This window comes from Suillus plorans (assembly GCF_016647745.1).
Source record: "Suillus plorans strain S12 chromosome Unknown HD556scaffold_97, whole genome shotgun sequence".
NCBI classification, from domain to species: Eukaryota; Fungi; Basidiomycota; class Agaricomycetes; order Boletales; family Suillaceae; genus Suillus; species Suillus plorans.
Window position 1 is genome coordinate 164,512 of NW_024537481.1, and position 16,674 is coordinate 181,185.

Sequence of the window (16,674 nt, forward strand, 5' to 3'; positions counted from 1 at the left end):
GCGCCACGCGCACAATCAAATGGGGGCAGTGTCGAAACCCATGGCGGGATTGAAGTGGAACACGCCATGCCCACAATCAAATGGTGGCAGCGTCGAAACCCATGGTGGGATTGAAGTGGAACGCGCCACGCACACAATCAAAATGTTCAAGAGCACAAACACTGGGCGCGACAGTGTGGGATACTTGCATCGGCATCTTTGGGCGAGGGAAGTGGCATGTCAGAACTATTCGCTGTGGATAGTGGAACATGTCAACTCACAGTATACAGGAGCAGGAATTGAGATGGAACATGTCGCATGAGCATAGGCATGGCACAGAGTGAACGCGATTCAGTTCCTGCAGGCTAAAACGAGGTGAGAAGCTTGGGGATAGCGGATGTTTCTTCAAGATGGACACAAAGGAGCCAGAGAAGAAGATGCTTTCGACTGCAGCGAGTGAGGACGAAAGGTCAATACAGATGAGGTTTTCATTAAAAATGCCATCTGTAGTGGTAAGAAGTCAATCTAACCTAATAACCAGCCTCCGTACGAATTTCCTTCATTCGAAGGAACATGTCTGTGTCAATCGTATTGACAACCAAAAACTCGTTCGGCCTAGTGCTATCCTCAGCAGAGGCCCTGGGCTTTGCCTTGACCCGCCAAAATTTGAAATCTTTGTCCTTCCGTGGACGAGCACCAACCGCTTGATCATACGGGAGAGTGAGTGTGATAGGATAATCGATGTCCCCAACTGTGCAGGTAAAGATCAACAACAGCTTGGCGAAGATGGGACCAGCTTCCGTCTGCAGGATAACACAATCATATCGAGGCAATCCATGAAACATTGGATTGCATCGGAGATAGTCCAGGGAGACTCGCCAGTCAACGAGTGACTCATAGCCGACTTTAAGGAATCTAAACTCGGTAATCTGAGCAAAAGTGCAATACTATTAGTAAGGTCATTTGAGGGCTGTAGATACTCAACGCACCATGTCACCAGCAGCGAGTTGGACATGTCTTCCACTGGGAAATGGTATATTGTTGGCAGCAAATGTGTGGTTCAAAAATTCATTCAATTTGATCCGGAATCGATCAAAGGCTGGATTGCCCGCGTTACCTGCTTCAATGTCTGCAAATGATTTACTCGCCTGCCGCGAACCAAGACTAAAGTGCTGTGCATCAGTTGGGTTGGTCTGTTCGACCTCATTGGCCTCCGACAGATCAGGTAGATCTGATGAGCCAATATTCTGTGCGTTGTAGAAACAACTATACTGAGTGGGGCTATACGAAGATGGCTCCAAACTGATATATTTGTGTTGTGGTCTTTGCACTGCCTAGTCTGCTATACTTGCCTGACAAGTGCGTTCGACCCAGGGGTCTGCGGTCTGGGAATAGTCTTGGGGGTAAGTGAGTGATGTGGAGTCAATAGTCCGAGCGTGGGAAACAATGTCCAAAGGTATAATTACGATGTCCGATGCAAAAGCGTCGGGTCCGATGTTTTCGGGGTTTCGGGTTATCGGGGTTCGGGTTTGGGGTGTCGGAAACTAATAGTAACGCTATAGCGAGCGTCGGAAGAGCGAGCGGTGTGCGCAATAATAACAATGACTGATACGGATAATGAAAGAGCGATGATATTTCGCAATATCAACTAAGAACTACGAAATATCGGGTTTGACCACTAAGCATCGGGGAACTGCTCCCCTCTACTTGGATGATGAATAATGCTTGAGGTCAGTCCAATATATATGTAAGTACGTAGAAATGCGGAACCCGTAGGTGAAAGTAGCGGCGGAGTATTTCGGATCCGAAGTACATGTAAATAAACATGAGGCGCTGTGGACTATGGGAAAACATGTAATAGCACTGGCTACGACGTGAGTAATGTGCGAAATAATGAACTACACACCTAGTGGGGCTAGCAAGACGGGACGGGACACGGATAGGACAAGTGCGCGGGAAAACATCGGGTCTGATGCGGCCTAAACGTCGGGTTGGCGGGTTAGCGTCGGATAACATCGGGAAGTGATTAGCATGTGACGGGTATTTGACGTGTACTGTAAAATAGCTCGATACGAGCCCAGCGCCAGCTCGTGTCCTACAGCGTCGAGGCAGTCCATCTTGCTGCGAATATATTCTGCAATTAGGCTGTCGTGGTTGTATCGAAGAATCTTTAAATTTGTTTGTCAGCACTTGGTTCACATATATGCAGTCTAAGGAGCCACTTACCTGTTCAGCGAAATTCTTGAAGTTCATACGATCCTGATAGGCATCCTTCAGCAGGCCGTGCATCTTTTCGTTCGGCTTTGTGTTGTAGTTTCAGGTGACACCTTTTGCCTCAATGTCGTCGAAGACATGAGCTGAAAGATGTTTCTTGGGGAAATTCCATGACTTCTCTGAGAGGTCTGCTGTATCTTCGATGTATGTCTGACTCGTAGTTCTGAATCAATGGTGTTAATTGACAATATACACAATAAAACTTACATCCATCAATTTGGTGAGCTCCGACAATGCATTTCGGCCATCCCTGATGGTGTCTTTGGTGTGAACCTCTAACGAGGCATATGTGTTAAATTCTACATAGCTCCAAATACAGCGAAGCAGGAGATAGGCCTGTGGATCCAGATCATGCTTAAATACATTATGCGCTGCAAAAACGATGAGCTATTGAATGATGTGAACAATCGATCTAAAGCTTGATAATATCATGATATACCTTTGATATATCTTCGTATTTCGTTCCATCAGAAAAGGATACTGATACCACCTGGTCAAAGTGGTTCAGGTTTCGCCAACGTGGAAACGACTCGAAACTGCAAATCTAGATTAACATTTACTACCTACTACAGACAGAAAAATACTTGCAAACTGTCAATCAGCACAGCAGCTTGTTGACCAGAACTAGCGATCCATTTTTGAAGTTCCGTCCACAGGTGATCGAACTGTCTCTCATCATTAAAGTGAAGTTTGTCAAATGATAGAGCATGGTGCACATCAGTGTGGTCCATGGTGTCAAATGAATTCTGATGTCAGTGATAGACAAATTAAAAATTAAAATCAAGGCGAAAGACTTACATCAACATCACGGAGGCTCTCAGAGCTCAATATCTGCTCTCTCGCTTCTATTGTTGTAGACTCTCGGGCTCGAGCACGCAATGCCTTTGCGTCTGTGGATGTGCGAAGCCGATACACGTTGGATGTCTTGGAGAGCTCCTCGCGAGGCACGAGGCAGATAGGGCAAGGAAATTTTCCCATGAGACCACAAATTAATGCCATCACAACCCTGTAATATTAGTGAACATGCTTTCAGGCTCGTGTATTACCTAGCAATGTTTGAGTCACTCACTGTTCTTCATAGTCTGCAGAGAGTATGAGTATGATTGGATAGAACAGGCGGACAATATCATCCCAACATTTGACGGAAGAACCAAGCTTCGATAGTGGTGCTAGACAGGTGAGCAGTTTCAAAAACGATGTATGCCATACCGCGTTTTTGAAGTTAACAAAGGCTGGCTTTCCAGAATGATTCTTGTCTTCCTTTACCTGTGGTAGTTAGTAATGACACAATCATTGAGCGAAGCACAAAGCTAACAATGGGCAGCCAACCAACAACACACCCGCCACCCAAGCCTTCACCATTACGAATTGCGGTGGGAAGATTAGTGCACCGAGCAACTACAGGATAGCCTTTCGCACGACCGAATGATGATAATTTGGCCTTGTCTGCATAGAGGATAAAGGCAAGTGGTTTGGCGTCTGGTGGTATTTTCGACTGTTATTATGCTCAATCAGTACACAGCACATTAGACACATAACACGAATGATATACTTGATATTCCCAGAATGCGCTGGCAGTCCAAGGCTCGTGAATGAACCAAACAAATTTCTCACCATTGAACTTCGAAAGCTGTTGGGCATCAAAGACAAAATGCGGACCAACTTCACGATCTTGAAGTAGATCCACAGCCCAGTCCCATAGTGAGCAGTGAAAAAACGGAAAAGTCTGATCAACACCTTGGAAGGGCACAACCACCTCTTCCTTCGTGAACTATGGTATTCACATATAAATATATTTTACACTCGAAGCAATTGGATACAAACAGGAGTCAATTTGAATGAGGCTGCATCCCATGTGTCTTGCACGTCTTTGCGATTCCGAAGCGTGAACAACTTGTTTTTGCTACGATGTATAAGTCTGATGAGCCGATCTGTCTGCTCGTGAGTGAGTGCGGCTTCATGGGAAAGTTCTGCCACTTCAAAGTCGATATGAGTGCGAAATGGGGACCAGGGCTCAGGATCAGCTTCCGGAGGTACTGTTGGGGCACCAGGGCCACATCCGTACTCTTCGAAATGGTACACTTGTGTAGGGCGCCCACTGTTGGGGTGATACCGGACTTCTATATCATCGGCATCGAATTGGGGCACAGGGGATGCTGTTCCAGAGAGTGGCGGATGGTCTAAAATCACATATTACAGTGACCTATCTCCGTATAATACGAGGGAACGGACATGCATAATATCCCGTATGATACGGGCCAGCGGACCATGGGCCCATGATAAAAATATCCTCGACTATGACGGATGGGCCGGGAGGCAAATTATTCCCGATGGAGACGGGTGGGCCCATGCAGGGAATATATAGAGTAGATGAGTGGGCCGATGTACATGAATATTAGGTAGACGGGTGGGCCGAGGTAGTTGGATATTATGCAGATGGGTGTATTAAGGTAGATGTGTATGAGATAGATGGGTAGGTACTTGTTATCACATTCACGGGTGGGCCCAGACACATATTAAATTAGACGGGTGGGCCGAGGGTATTATAAAATATTGTATTAGACGGGTGGGCCGAGGGTGTTGTATGGGATGTTGTATTAGACGGGTGGGCCGAGGGTGGTATAAAATATAGATGGGTGGGCCCATGTGTATCATAATTGTAGACATGATGGAGCTGAGGTAGTTGTACATCAACCAAATCAGAGGAGGTAATAAATCAAAGTTACCAAGTTCCCGGAGCAGCAGGTGATCTCCTGACATGGCCTTTGATGGTGCACAGGTTGTCTTGCAGAATGTGGAATCCGGGGTGCGAAGCTTGTGTTGCCCTACGAGAAGCCAAGTTCCGACCACCAGAATTTGAGTCAACTGTACCGAGCTCCAAGTTCCGAGTTCCGGGACCCGGAACTCAACACATAATTTAGTTAATACTTTCCGTGTTAAATGGCCAACCGAAGTTGAGATGTTTCTGAAGAGAGCAGCAGGTGCTCTCTTGACATGGCCTTTGATGGTGCGTAGGTTGTCTTGCAGAATGTGGAATCCGGGGTGCGAAGCTTGTGTTGCCCTACGAGAAGCCAAGTTCCGACCACCAAAATGTGAGTCAACCGTACTCAGAGGAGGTAATAAATCAAAGTTACCGAGTTCCCGGAGCAGCAGGTGATCTCCTGACATGGCCTTTGATGGTGCACAGGTTGTCTTGCAGAATTTGGAATCCGGGGTGCGAGGCTTGTGTTTCCCTACAAGAAGCCAAGTTCCGACCACCCAAATTTGGGTCAACCGTACCAACTTCCGAGTTCCGGGACCCGGGAGTTGACAAATGAATATCTGATGACCAGCACACTTCCAATCAGGTAGTATTTCATTGAGCAATGGATAATAATACATCTTTGACAGCCAAAATTATCTCAGGCTCCCTTATCTGATCCTCTCTATCTCCACCCCCTTTAACACCAAAGTCCGGACATTCAGCATTCAGTGTCTGATTTCCCAAGATTAACATCCAGCATGAACGGTTCTTCCCCTTCCACTCCTGATAGTATAAACATCTGGCGCACTTGGGCCCTGACTGTGACTTATGAAGCAGGGGAATATACCGAACAGAAATTCAAGGCAGAGAAGACTGGAGGAGGCCCAGTCATACCTTCCCCCAACCTAGACACTGATCTGGTGATGGCGTGTGATCGCTTGGCTGATGTACTCATAAAGGCATATAAAAATCCCAGTGGGTCTTCCTGCAGATTCGGAAAATTCATTTTATCATTCAAATTCCTGCATGACAGTTCAGATGCAGGTGGATATTGCAAGATATAGCAAATTGATCTCCCCGAAGGACACCGGGCATAATGAACAGAGAGAGGCTAGGTTGCTTGAGAGGTGTCCTCCTGGCCATGAAGGCAAAAGGTTGGTCGACGAACCTGCCACAATTCTCGATGCATCCGGTGCCATCATCGCATGGTACCTCCCAGACGCCCTGACCGACACCACCCAGGTGTGTAATATACATTGTTACTCAATGGATATTGAATATCAAATGGAACCTACAGAAGGAAATCAGGGAAGCCACCAATTTGCTCGCTCCAAGCCTCGAAAAAAGTGTAAGGGCTGATGGCAATTGGCGAACTAATCAAAAGTGGTTCAACCGGGGCTCGGAAGATGTTGGGGCAACTCCCGGATGCATCAATTTATCTCCGGCATGGTTTCAACAGGGACACGAGGTAGGATCTGATGAGATGGTGATTCCGGCAGTCATACTCACCAATCCCAAAGAATGTGTCCGATCCGGAGGTATCTGCATCATTGAAGGGACCTTCCTGCGAGAATATCCTCAAAGCCATTTCAAGGCCAGCAGCCATCGCGTCCGCGGCACTCAGAGTCATGCATCCTGAGCAGTACTGGGCAGGGTTGCGAACCTTGTCAAACCTAGGACATATAGCAGTAAGCAAGGATCTGCCACAGATGCCGGAGGCCCTGCAGTACTGGGCATCGGTGTTTAACACCCTCTCCATCATTTCCAATCGGGAAACCCCAAATCATCGAGACCATTTGTCCATTGCTGAATGCTTCGACATTCTCACCACCGTGGGGAACTATTCTAATGCTCGGATGACAATGCCAAGCCTTCAGCTGGAGTTCAAGTACAATTCCGGCTGTATGATTGTGTTTTCCGGAAGGATTGTGAGACATGGAGTTTATGATGTGGAAGGGGATCGGATTGCTTGGGCATGGTATATGAGGGATTCTGTTCACATTTACGCTGGTGTTCCATCATGTGGATGGGCTAGTGTGGATGGTCCATACAGTGTGTGAAAGATCAAACAAAGAGCATGCATTGTGACCTATATACATTCCAACAAATGAATACCATGTACCAATAGTTATCTGGACCTCAATACTCAATTGTGAGCATTTGCGAAGTGATATATGGGACTGAATAATTTGGATGCGAGCCTCGGTATTCGATAATTGGAACTCGGGACTTGACATATGGGAGTCCCGAGTGCCGGGGTACTGAGTCCCGACACCCGGACCTCAGCACTTGATATTTGAGACTGGGGGAAGATGTATCAATATGCTCAAATTAACATTTGTTATTGCCGTACACATTTGACAAAACCCTGAACCCCGACATTGTGAACTCGGGACTCGACACTGTTCTGAATACCGAGTCCCGGAAGCCCAGGTCCCGAGTCCCGAATTTCGGAGTTCGGGGTTCGGCGACCCGGAGCTCGGCAACTGTGTTGGGTGTCAGGGTATCCGGAGCATTGGAGATAGCATGTGTCAGTATTTTGCGTTTCATGGTTCATGTTTGGCTGACACATGCGATCTCCAATGCTCCGGATACCCTGACACCCAACACAGTTGCCAAGCTCCGGGTCACCGAACCCCGAACTCCGAAATTCGGGACTTGGGACTCGGGTTTCGGGACTCGGGACCTGGGTTTCGGGACTCGGGACTCGGAGCTCGTGACCTGGGACTCGACAGTGTTCTGAATACCGAGTCCCTGACGCCCGATTCTATAATCACGAAAGATTCCATAATCACGAAAGATGAACCATGAAACGCAGAATACTGACACATGCTATCTCCAATGCTCCGGATACCCTGACACCCAACACAGTTGCCGAGCTCCGGGTCGCCGAACCCCGAACTCCGAAATTCGGGACTCGGGACCTGGGCTTCCGGGACTCGGGTGCAAGATTTTTGAATGCATAGAATATTTTACATCTTGTATACAATGAACACTGAATGGGACTACACTCCTTTGCCTTTCCTCAATTTCTCTAACATGTCAGTGTACATCTTCACCTCTGCCATCTTGGCTTTGATGCCCTCATCTTGCTCCTCCATCAATGCTTCCATGCGTTCTTTAATCCACCTCAGTCCCATAAGTGGTGGAGTCGAAGTGTTTCTCAACTTCTCTGGAAGAACCAAAGCATCATCCTCAACATTAAGCTAGAACAGATAAGTCATCAATCAAGGCAATTCAGCTAACATCTTACCGCCCAATACTGGTAGTGAGAGACGCAGGAAGCCATTATTTCATCCCACTGCCATGGTTGATCCGGGATTGTGGTGTTTCCCATCCACCATGGACATGTATATGCAAACACAATCCGGGACGGATGTCCTGCAATTGCCTCATCATCAAATGAAAGGAGGTGGAATGAAAAGACGTCGTCCGGAACCTGTGTTCCAGGTTAGCATGGGATACAACTTAAGGATATAAGCGACAGGGACCGGAAGAACCGACACGATATTCTGTGAAGCTGAGTACTGCAGGAGTGGTGTGACAAAAGTCTGCTCAAATTTTTAGCATTGACCAACAAAGTCATCAGGGCAGTGGTAACATACATTCATCTCCCATTGCAGCCCAGCTTTAAAATACTTTATCCGGTCAGAAGATAGACCATTGTTGGCAGCTTCCGTCTGATATTGAGAGATGCATGCACGGACCCGCGATCCAGCCATTGCCAATGTGCAGGAAATAGTTCCAAGGCTCAGCTTCAGGGGTCGGTAATGGCTTCCGGCATTCAGAGTGCCAGAAGTGGATGCAGGAGTTGCAGGCATGGCTAATACAGGACTATGGCGCTGGCAATGCAAGTGAAAGATGGTGAAGATGTGAAGATAAGAATCACTGATGGATGGATACGAAATTCAAACTCCGACATGGGCTGACCCGGACAATTCCCGGGCCTCAATTATGTATGTGGAAAAAGGGACTTCATGAGAAAACAATGTTCATTCATCTCCAGCCTCTATCAACACGTTTTGTAGGTCTTGAAAAGCTGCCTGCGCATCCTGTGCGAGCAATGAATACATTCGCGATTGCCTTCCGGCATAGCATCCGTGACCCGGAAGGCGTTTCTCCAATGATTCCTGCATGTGGTCGCCCCATTGGGTTGCTTTCCACAAAAAGAACTTACATGTCCAATCCATCTCCAATTTGACCAATATCATTTCTTCCCTCCATCGATCTCGTAGTGCCTTTGCCCGCAGCCAATGGACTCGGTAAACTTGGCATGGGTCCAGTCAGGTAACCGTGGGATATGACATGCAAGCAGGAACTCACATTCCTCATTCCACGATTGATCAGGACCCCCGAGGTCGACTTCAACAGACCAAAACCAAGCCAAAGATTCATTTCGTTGACCTCGGGCATTTGGGTCGCCCACTGCAGTGCTGATTTTGAGTTGCTCGCGAAGCAGGGGTTTGTATTTCTGAAGCTGGTCTTGCCCCGGCTCAAGTTTCATCATTTGCTTCCTGGTCTTTGTATATATGCTGGCATGGAGGGAGACTGCCTGCTGCACCGACGTCACCTGGGACCAAGCTCGAGTTTTCAGGGCCTGGGATTTGGCCTGCCGAACGGTTGTTCGGAACAGGATGGCCTTGTTGCAAAGGTAAATGCGGAGATTGTGAAGGGCATCATTGGCCTGCCCTTCACGAAGAGACATCTCCAGGGGAATCAGATCCTCTGCCATGCATCGTCTGCATCTATCAACACCCAGGTTTGATGGCAACGGGATTACAGTGAGCTCGGGAGAGTTTGTCCATGTATGAGATGTCTCTGTGAAATCCGCCGGGTCATCATCGAGATCATCTAGAATGTCTACGTTCAAGTCCTCAGGTTCATCATCTGCATCAAATCCCTCCCCGAGATGTGTTAGAGCAGACCGAGCAAATCCATCTATCTGGCCTTGGAGCCGATCGCGTTGACGGGCAATGTCTAATCTCTGTGTCTCAGTGGATCTTCTTCCGATCCTTCGGACCTCGATGAGCAATGCAATCTGAGCCTCTTCAATTGCTAACCCTGTTGATATCCACGTCGCCACAGATCTGCGAGAGGGTGCTGCATTGCGGGCGTTACCCTCCTCTAATAATCTAAGCTCGATCTCCTTTTTGCTTGGTGCTGAGTGCAATATTAATTCCGACCTCGATGGAGACAATGGAACTCAACTGTACCCTTTTTTATATTGATCTCATATTCATCCATCGCCGCAGGATCATTCAATCTGCTTGACTGAGCTATCCTCTCCCTGGCTAACCATTCTGTCTTCAAATGTGAGGGTGCTGCTTCATCGAGTCTGTCGAATGCCTTTCCACTTTCCGAGATGCCATTCCTCGCCAGCTTGTATTTCCGGCATAGAGTCCTTTTCATGCGAATCATCTTGCAGAAATTGGAGTCATTCATCTGATAATCAAGGCATTCCTTTCGGTGGGGAGATGACATTCCCCGAGCAGCAGGGGAAATCAGATTGAGCCGTGCCCATAGCGTCTCCATGATCTCTCCATCGATCCGACCAATGCCTTCAATAAAGTTAGAAGCATATCGGACATAGCAGCTGTCCTGATGGCCATGAATGTGCCACAACCCAATTCCGGGAATGATGGTTAGTTGTGGTGCCATGTCTAGAAATCGACTTCGATCCACCCGAACCCGAAAGTGTTTGTTGTATTGACAATTAATATCATAGAAGGTGACAGCCCTGGTGATGCCTTCCATGTTGTGCCGGGAAGCCTCGCAAAGGGCGTAGTCCATGTTCATTTGTCTGCAAGTGACCCATGGTTAACTCGTGAATGAGGAATGGTGGATGTGGCTTGCCTTTCGCCTTTCTGAAAATCCACCATGGAGTGAGGGACAAAGCAACCGTGTCTGGCACAGGCAACTCCCCCGATACCGGTGGACTCCAGCTTGTGCCGAGCAGCATTAGCTTGATTTACTGCCCGGTGGTTGTTGCAGCTTGATTTTTCCACCGTGTCAGCAGCCTCTGCCAGATGCATTTTATACCGGTCCTTTCCTACCATGAATCCAAGCCCATCGGATAGCCAAACTTCATCGAATGGCTTAATGGGATGCAGATGTTCGGCTTTGAAATTTCCGTCCATCACAAATGACCGGGTGTATTTCCAGCTTGGATCGCTAGTATTATTATGGAGGCCACATTGGTTGAGAATAGGACTCACTCATCAAGCGATTCATCCTCTGACAACAGCACATTAATCCCTGGCTGAGGACACGCCGGGCAAAATAATGCGAGTTCTCCTGTGCTCGGGTTATCAGAACGATGGCCAAAGCCATGCCATTTCATTGTCTTCAACTGCCTCCACTGTCGAGCGACCCTCATGAGCTCTCTGTATCGGTCCTTGCAATGTGCTTTGTCAATATGATGTCCAGTAGATGAAGAGGGTAAGGCATTACCGGAACAAGGTGTGGAAACATGCTGGAGGTCATTCGCCGGAGCTTGCTGTAATAGTTCATCGCCGAGGTGCCGCATTCAAGGCTGTCCAGTAGAAAATCATTGAGCACTCTGAAGGTGAACACAGTCTTTGGCCTGTTGAAAGATGCAGGGAAAAATCCGTGTCGAAACATTTGAATGTCCGGACTCATGGCATTCGGACATTCACAACATCGAATCTCCAGGCGATGAACTCCGGACTTGTCTACAATGACCATGGTGTTTTCCTTTGGCTGGAACTCGGGTCCGGACACAAATGGCAGATCTTCAGGCTCGAGCAGGTCTTCAGGTTCATCTTCTTCAAACAAATTCCACCGATCAGTGACCTCCGGACATTGTTTGCCATCATGGCCAAGGTGTATAATGAGTCCCACATGAGCGAGACAACTCCGCTCAAAGAATCGCCCATTCCATTGACTGATCCAGTGGAAAGGATTGCTACGATGTTGACTCCTGCAACAGCCCGTGCAATAGAGTGGCTCGCCAAGACAATCTTGACATTTGTACACCCCATCCTGTTCGCAGATGATGCATCTCCTGTCTTCTGGTGGAGCTTCTCGATCAAGGAGGTGATGTAGATATGATTCCTGCCTTGGCAGCCATTGCCTGAGGTAGTCATTTTGACTCTGTATTTTTGAATGCTTAGCCATAGTTTAAATGACACTCCAACATTGTACATGAACTTGCCATGGTTTTTGGGAGTTGCAAAGGCTCAAAGGAGCCTTGGTCCTGCTCATAAGTATTGTCAGGAAAGTCTTCCCAAGGAGGTGGTGCCTCAACAGGCTGAATTGTTGGTGATTCTGGGGGAGAGTTAGGCATGGACCTGTAGGCATGTCGCCTCGTGCTTGCAAGTGGGACCTTGACCCAAGTCTTCCTACCTTTGCTGCCCCTTGCTTCCACCCTGTGAGATTTTTGCACTGGGGTGCATCTACCTATCTTCATCTTGTTTACTAATGTTGCAAGCAAGGCATCAGCTCAGGTGTAATGAATTGTTATTGCAATATGATGCTGTGCAGTCCTGTTGGCTCATTACAAATTCATTTCCATTAATGGATTCTTTTCAAATATGGGCCGATTAACAGATTATTAGGCTTTGCTCTAAGTTCAACTTCGCACAATTCATTAATACTTCTACCTTGCAAATCCTCAGCCCGTTCTGCATTCTGATTCACTATGGCAAGAACAGGTCATTCCACCAACATGACTTCCGGAAGACACAGGGCGCGTCAACCACAGTCTCAGAAGCTCACAGACAAGGAGATTTTGGAGTTGAAGAACTACCTTCCTGAGTGGACTGCCGCCAAAAGGAGTGAGAAGAGGGGGATTTTCACTGCCATAGCAAGGGCGGCCAGGTTGTTTGCTCCTAAGGTGGACCAAAAACAATGGAAAAAGAGGAAGCAGGTGATGCTCCTTTGTTGCGTTGAAAAACTAAATTTTCAACATCACATTTTTCATCAAATCTTAGGTGTACAAGACTTGGTTGTTCAACAACAAGAAAAAGAAGGAAAGGAAGGACACCATCAAGTATGGGAGGAAATGGTTATTTATATCATGGACCCTTACTTACATATAGCTTTACATACCTTACTCGGTAACGCTTCGGCTCCGCGTGACAGCGCTTAGGCGCCGTATATAAGCGCCAGCATTACATACTATTAGGAACTTTCGAACTTTGGACTGGACCTCCCACTTACCCACTTACCACCTAGAGAATATAGTTGCAATCTATTCTTTGACACCTCGCGCTCACATCTCTTGTTATTCATCTATCATCACTTAAGCAAACTCACACTTACTCTCACTTGTTTCCGCTCACGCGCGCGCGCGCTTCCCGCGCCTCGCGCGTACCTTCGCTTTCCCGCGCCTCGCGCGTACCTGCGCGCTTTCTCGCACTTCGCATTGGCCGACCAGTAGCGCCTTCAGCGCCTACTTCCAGATCCTTGCTGCACTCGCTTCCCCTTTAGGGTCGAACGCACTTGTCGTCTCAGGTATAGCAGACTAGGCAATGCGCGACCTCACAACATTTACAGATACAGTTTGACGCCCAGGATGGTGGTCTACCAGCAGAAACGCGAAGAGGTGCTGAAGAGGATTGAGGACGAGTCGGGGGTAAAGCCCGGAGATCCTGGTATGTTCAAACATTATCAGGCGGCGGTGAAGAGAGTCATGGCTGAATTGGACGACGACGAGTTGGAGAAGGCGAAAGAAACAGCGGAAGAGTGGTCCAACAACTGTCCGCCTCCGGAGATACAAGCACAAGTCGCCCGTAAGAAGGGTCCGGCATATATGGAGCACTTTCGAACGAGATGTGGAGGCAATGTGGGATGAGAGTTTTTGTGATGTCGGCTTGGAAGAATGAAAAGGGAGAGGTGCTGTTCGGGATGTGAGTACATTTACCCATTGACATGGATCTTTCATCTGAAAATATTCATGCAGGCATGATGATAACGAGGCCTTAGGAGACGGGGACAGCTTCATGAAGACGAAGGACTGGGAGGACATTGAGCCAGTGTGGCAGGAGTACGCGCAGGAACAGTTCGGTGAGTGTTTGAACCATGTATACCAGATTGAACATGTTGAGCATCACGATGATAGGTGCCGGGGCACGGGATGGAGGACGTCAGGTCAAGGGAGGTCGAAAAAGAATTCGAAAACCAGCTTTCGAACTCGAAATGGACGGGGAGGGTATGCCACTCCTTCCCGACATCACTGACACGAAACTTGAGGAGAAGAAGGCCATAGTGAGGGCCTTTCTTACATCGCACTATCGTGAGTTTCTCGTTGCATCATCTGACAAATTGTTCAATGCATGGACACAGGGATATGTTCCGGAAGGACAAGGCGGTTGTACCATGGAGTGCCATTGTACAAAGTCAGGATGACTTCGTGGCCCGGACGTATCTTCTGGCAGATGTTGACTTGAAGGAGCCTTCAAAGCTGCAAAATTGGGACACGACTGCCTTGCTCCATTTCTGGCATGCTCGGCAGGAAACAGGAGAAGGTCCCACATTTCTGTTCAAAGCATGTAAGAACAAAGATGGGGACATGGTACCATCTGTCATATCTGGCAAGTCGCCCTCTCCTCAGACTAGTATAGTGAGAAAGCAGCAGAGGGTTACCATCCGAGGGCCTCGGGATTCGTCGACAGAAGCCGAGAGTGATAAGGAGAGTGCCACTAATCATACGGAGGATGATGTGGATGATGACCTGGCTGACGGGAGACATCCGCTGATGAAACCCAGGACGGGAGGTCCTACACCAAAAGGGACGGCAGTCCCACGTGCAATTCCAAAGCCTCGCCGGGCCAAGCCAGCCAAAAAAGGTGCATTACTGACATCAAGAATGGGCGACCTCCTTGCTGGGTTAACTGAAGACGCGACCAGAGAAGTTAGAGAGGATGTTGAAATGGAAGAGAGTATCACGCCGCCGGCACAGAAAAGGGGGCGGGGCAAGAAAGTCACAGTTGAACCATCCACGAGGACGACCCGGAGTAAGTTGCAAATGCCAGTAGACAGTACACCTAGAGTAACCAGAGCACGGGGACGCACTTAATGTAGATATATCTTCCTGCCGTCATGTGTAATGTCATATGTGCTATTGTGTATATGTCAAAGTACTAACGACCTAATCTTAAATCCCAAATCTCCAGTACCAAGGCCCGAGTACCGAACCCCGAGTTCCGAACCCCGAGTACCGAACCCCGAACCCCGATCACCGGGCACCGAGCACCGAGTACCGAGTACCGAGTACCGAGCACAGAACACCGGGCAGCGAGGACTGAGTAGGTGGAGTATACAAGTACCAAGGACTAAGTACTGAGTAGGTAAAGTATACAAGTACCAAGTACTAAGTACTGAGCAGGCAAAGTATACTGCACCGAACCCCGAGTACCGAACCCCGATCACCGGGCACCGAGCACCGAGTACCGAGTACGGAGTACCGAGCACAGAACACCGGGCAGCGAGGAAGGACTAAGTACTGAGTAGGTAAAGTATACTGCAATATGTCTACTATCAGACATTGATTGATATTTACATGTTACTTGAGTCCTCAAAGAACTCAATGAGGGTATCTAATACCTTCAGCATTTCGGAGGTTGACTCCCTTACCCGTTGCATCCTCCGGAGGTCAGCATCTGCTTTCCGCAGTTTGTCGCATGTTTCCGCCCATGCCATCCTGAATGTCTGTCAGCCTCAAGAAGTTGTGCTACTGTAGGGGCAGGAAGATTTCCATGACTCTGTTCGTAATCACCCAGGCGATCTACAATTGTTTGAACTTGCAGAACATTAGCAGAGATAAATAATTAACTGTTGTATACATACTTTCAGCTTGATCATAAGATCCGATTGGCATGAACTCCTGAACCATGGCACGCAGTTCGTCATTGTTGAGTTCCGGCTCGGGCAATTGACGTTCGGGAGTTTCTGAATTCGCTTGGGAGATAACATGAATAGAACACATGACATGATATGAATACACGTACAAGGTATGGGTGCCTCTGGTACAGCCGGAGTGGCCGGATGAGGTTCGGGAGTCGATTCATTCACTGGGGAAATGCCATGAAAATGAACATGAGATGAAAAGAATAACCTCACCAGCCATAGGAAAATCGGGTACAGCCGGAGCATCATCAGACGAAATAAAGGTATCCTCCGGACCAAGATATAAGTCCGGGTCATCATACAGGGCCAGTCCATCTGCCAGGGCCGGATATGATGGATCTGGAAGTATGTGATGGATTTGCACATGTAGAATATGTACATTTGAATTGAGAAACATACCGGGAATCGCATTTAACGAATCCAGACCACCGGATGACCCAGAATCAGAGTCTAACTCATCATCCGGCCCAAGGTATATATCATCTAATGGATCTAAACCATGTAAGATCAATTCACTGAAATCAGCAAAAACAAAACATACCAAGGGACATCCGGGACTGGGAGGTCTCATCCACATCCATTGAGGTGTATTCAGTGACCGGAGGGTCATGAAATCTGACCCCAGGTTGAGAGCTCATGATATCTGATGAGCTGATGAACTGATGAACTGATTGATAACAGATAACATCGAAGTTCAACACATGGCCGGCGATTGCCGAAAGTTGAACCATGACCAAACAAAGACAAACAATCAACGATTTTCAACATTGTCCTTCAATTGTATTGTTTCTTTGAAACTTCATTCTAGT

General features: G+C 47.9%; 6 protein-coding genes across 6 annotated transcripts; 2 read left to right on the top strand and 4 right to left on the bottom strand.

Annotated features, from left to right (window-relative positions):
• Positions 1 to 509: 509 nt before the first annotated feature.
• HD556DRAFT_1434837 (uncharacterized protein) lies at positions 510 to 4,531 on the bottom strand (the record flags this gene model as incomplete). The annotated part of the gene is made up of 14 exons (XM_041305369.1): positions 510 to 908; positions 969 to 1,190; positions 2,079 to 2,147; positions 2,206 to 2,280; positions 2,305 to 2,403; positions 2,461 to 2,640; positions 2,693 to 2,789; positions 2,821 to 2,999; positions 3,052 to 3,259; positions 3,323 to 3,519; positions 3,569 to 3,748; positions 3,806 to 4,024; positions 4,078 to 4,409; positions 4,486 to 4,531. 14 exons carry the CDS (start codon positions 4,529 to 4,531, stop codon positions 510 to 512), a joined length of 2,502 nt encoding a protein of 833 aa, XP_041153641.1.
• Positions 4,532 to 6,043: 1,512 nt separating this feature from the next.
• HD556DRAFT_1189914 (uncharacterized protein) lies at positions 6,044 to 6,753 on the top strand (the record flags this gene model as incomplete). Its single annotated transcript, XM_041296145.1, has 3 exons — positions 6,044 to 6,238; positions 6,294 to 6,464; positions 6,517 to 6,753. Coding segments are annotated over 3 exons (603 nt in total), but the record flags the coding sequence as incomplete, so codon positions are not given.
• Positions 6,754 to 7,638: 885 nt separating this feature from the next.
• HD556DRAFT_1417127 (uncharacterized protein) lies at positions 7,639 to 8,885 on the bottom strand. Its single transcript, XM_041304360.1, has 4 exons — positions 8,602 to 8,885; positions 8,482 to 8,547; positions 8,250 to 8,435; positions 7,639 to 8,202 (listed from the first exon to the last, which is right to left on the bottom strand). The coding sequence occupies exons 1-4, from the start codon at positions 8,815 to 8,817 to the stop codon at positions 8,002 to 8,004; spliced, it is 669 nt and encodes a 222-aa protein (XP_041153643.1). The 5' UTR covers positions 8,818 to 8,885; the 3' UTR covers positions 7,639 to 8,001.
• A 103-nt stretch (positions 8,886 to 8,988) lies between these two features.
• HD556DRAFT_1278749 (uncharacterized protein) lies at positions 8,989 to 12,228 on the bottom strand (the record flags this gene model as incomplete). The annotated part of the gene is made up of 7 exons (XM_041299264.1): positions 12,171 to 12,228; positions 11,447 to 12,109; positions 11,212 to 11,390; positions 10,850 to 11,158; positions 10,210 to 10,796; positions 9,320 to 10,156; positions 8,989 to 9,263 (listed from the first exon to the last, which is right to left on the bottom strand). Exons 1-7 carry the CDS (start codon positions 12,171 to 12,173, stop codon positions 8,989 to 8,991), a joined length of 2,853 nt encoding a protein of 950 aa, XP_041153644.1. The 5' UTR covers positions 12,174 to 12,228.
• Positions 12,229 to 12,683: 455 nt separating this feature from the next.
• Positions 12,684 to 15,035, top strand: HD556DRAFT_1450032 (uncharacterized protein; the record flags this gene model as incomplete). Its single annotated transcript, XM_041307704.1, has 8 exons — positions 12,684 to 12,884; positions 12,949 to 13,007; positions 13,514 to 13,802; positions 13,838 to 13,866; positions 13,920 to 14,023; positions 14,079 to 14,168; positions 14,210 to 14,252; positions 14,303 to 15,035. 8 exons carry the CDS (start codon positions 12,684 to 12,686, stop codon positions 15,033 to 15,035), a joined length of 1,548 nt encoding a protein of 515 aa, XP_041153645.1.
• Positions 15,036 to 15,588: 553 nt separating this feature from the next.
• Positions 15,589 to 16,596, bottom strand: HD556DRAFT_1539711 (uncharacterized protein; the record flags this gene model as incomplete). The annotated part of the gene is made up of 5 exons (XM_041309726.1): positions 15,589 to 15,743; positions 15,806 to 15,916; positions 15,967 to 16,029; positions 16,079 to 16,357; positions 16,407 to 16,596. The coding sequence occupies 5 exons, from the start codon at positions 16,594 to 16,596 to the stop codon at positions 15,589 to 15,591; spliced, it is 798 nt and encodes a 265-aa protein (XP_041153646.1).
• Between the last annotated feature and the right edge of the window lie 78 nt (positions 16,597 to 16,674).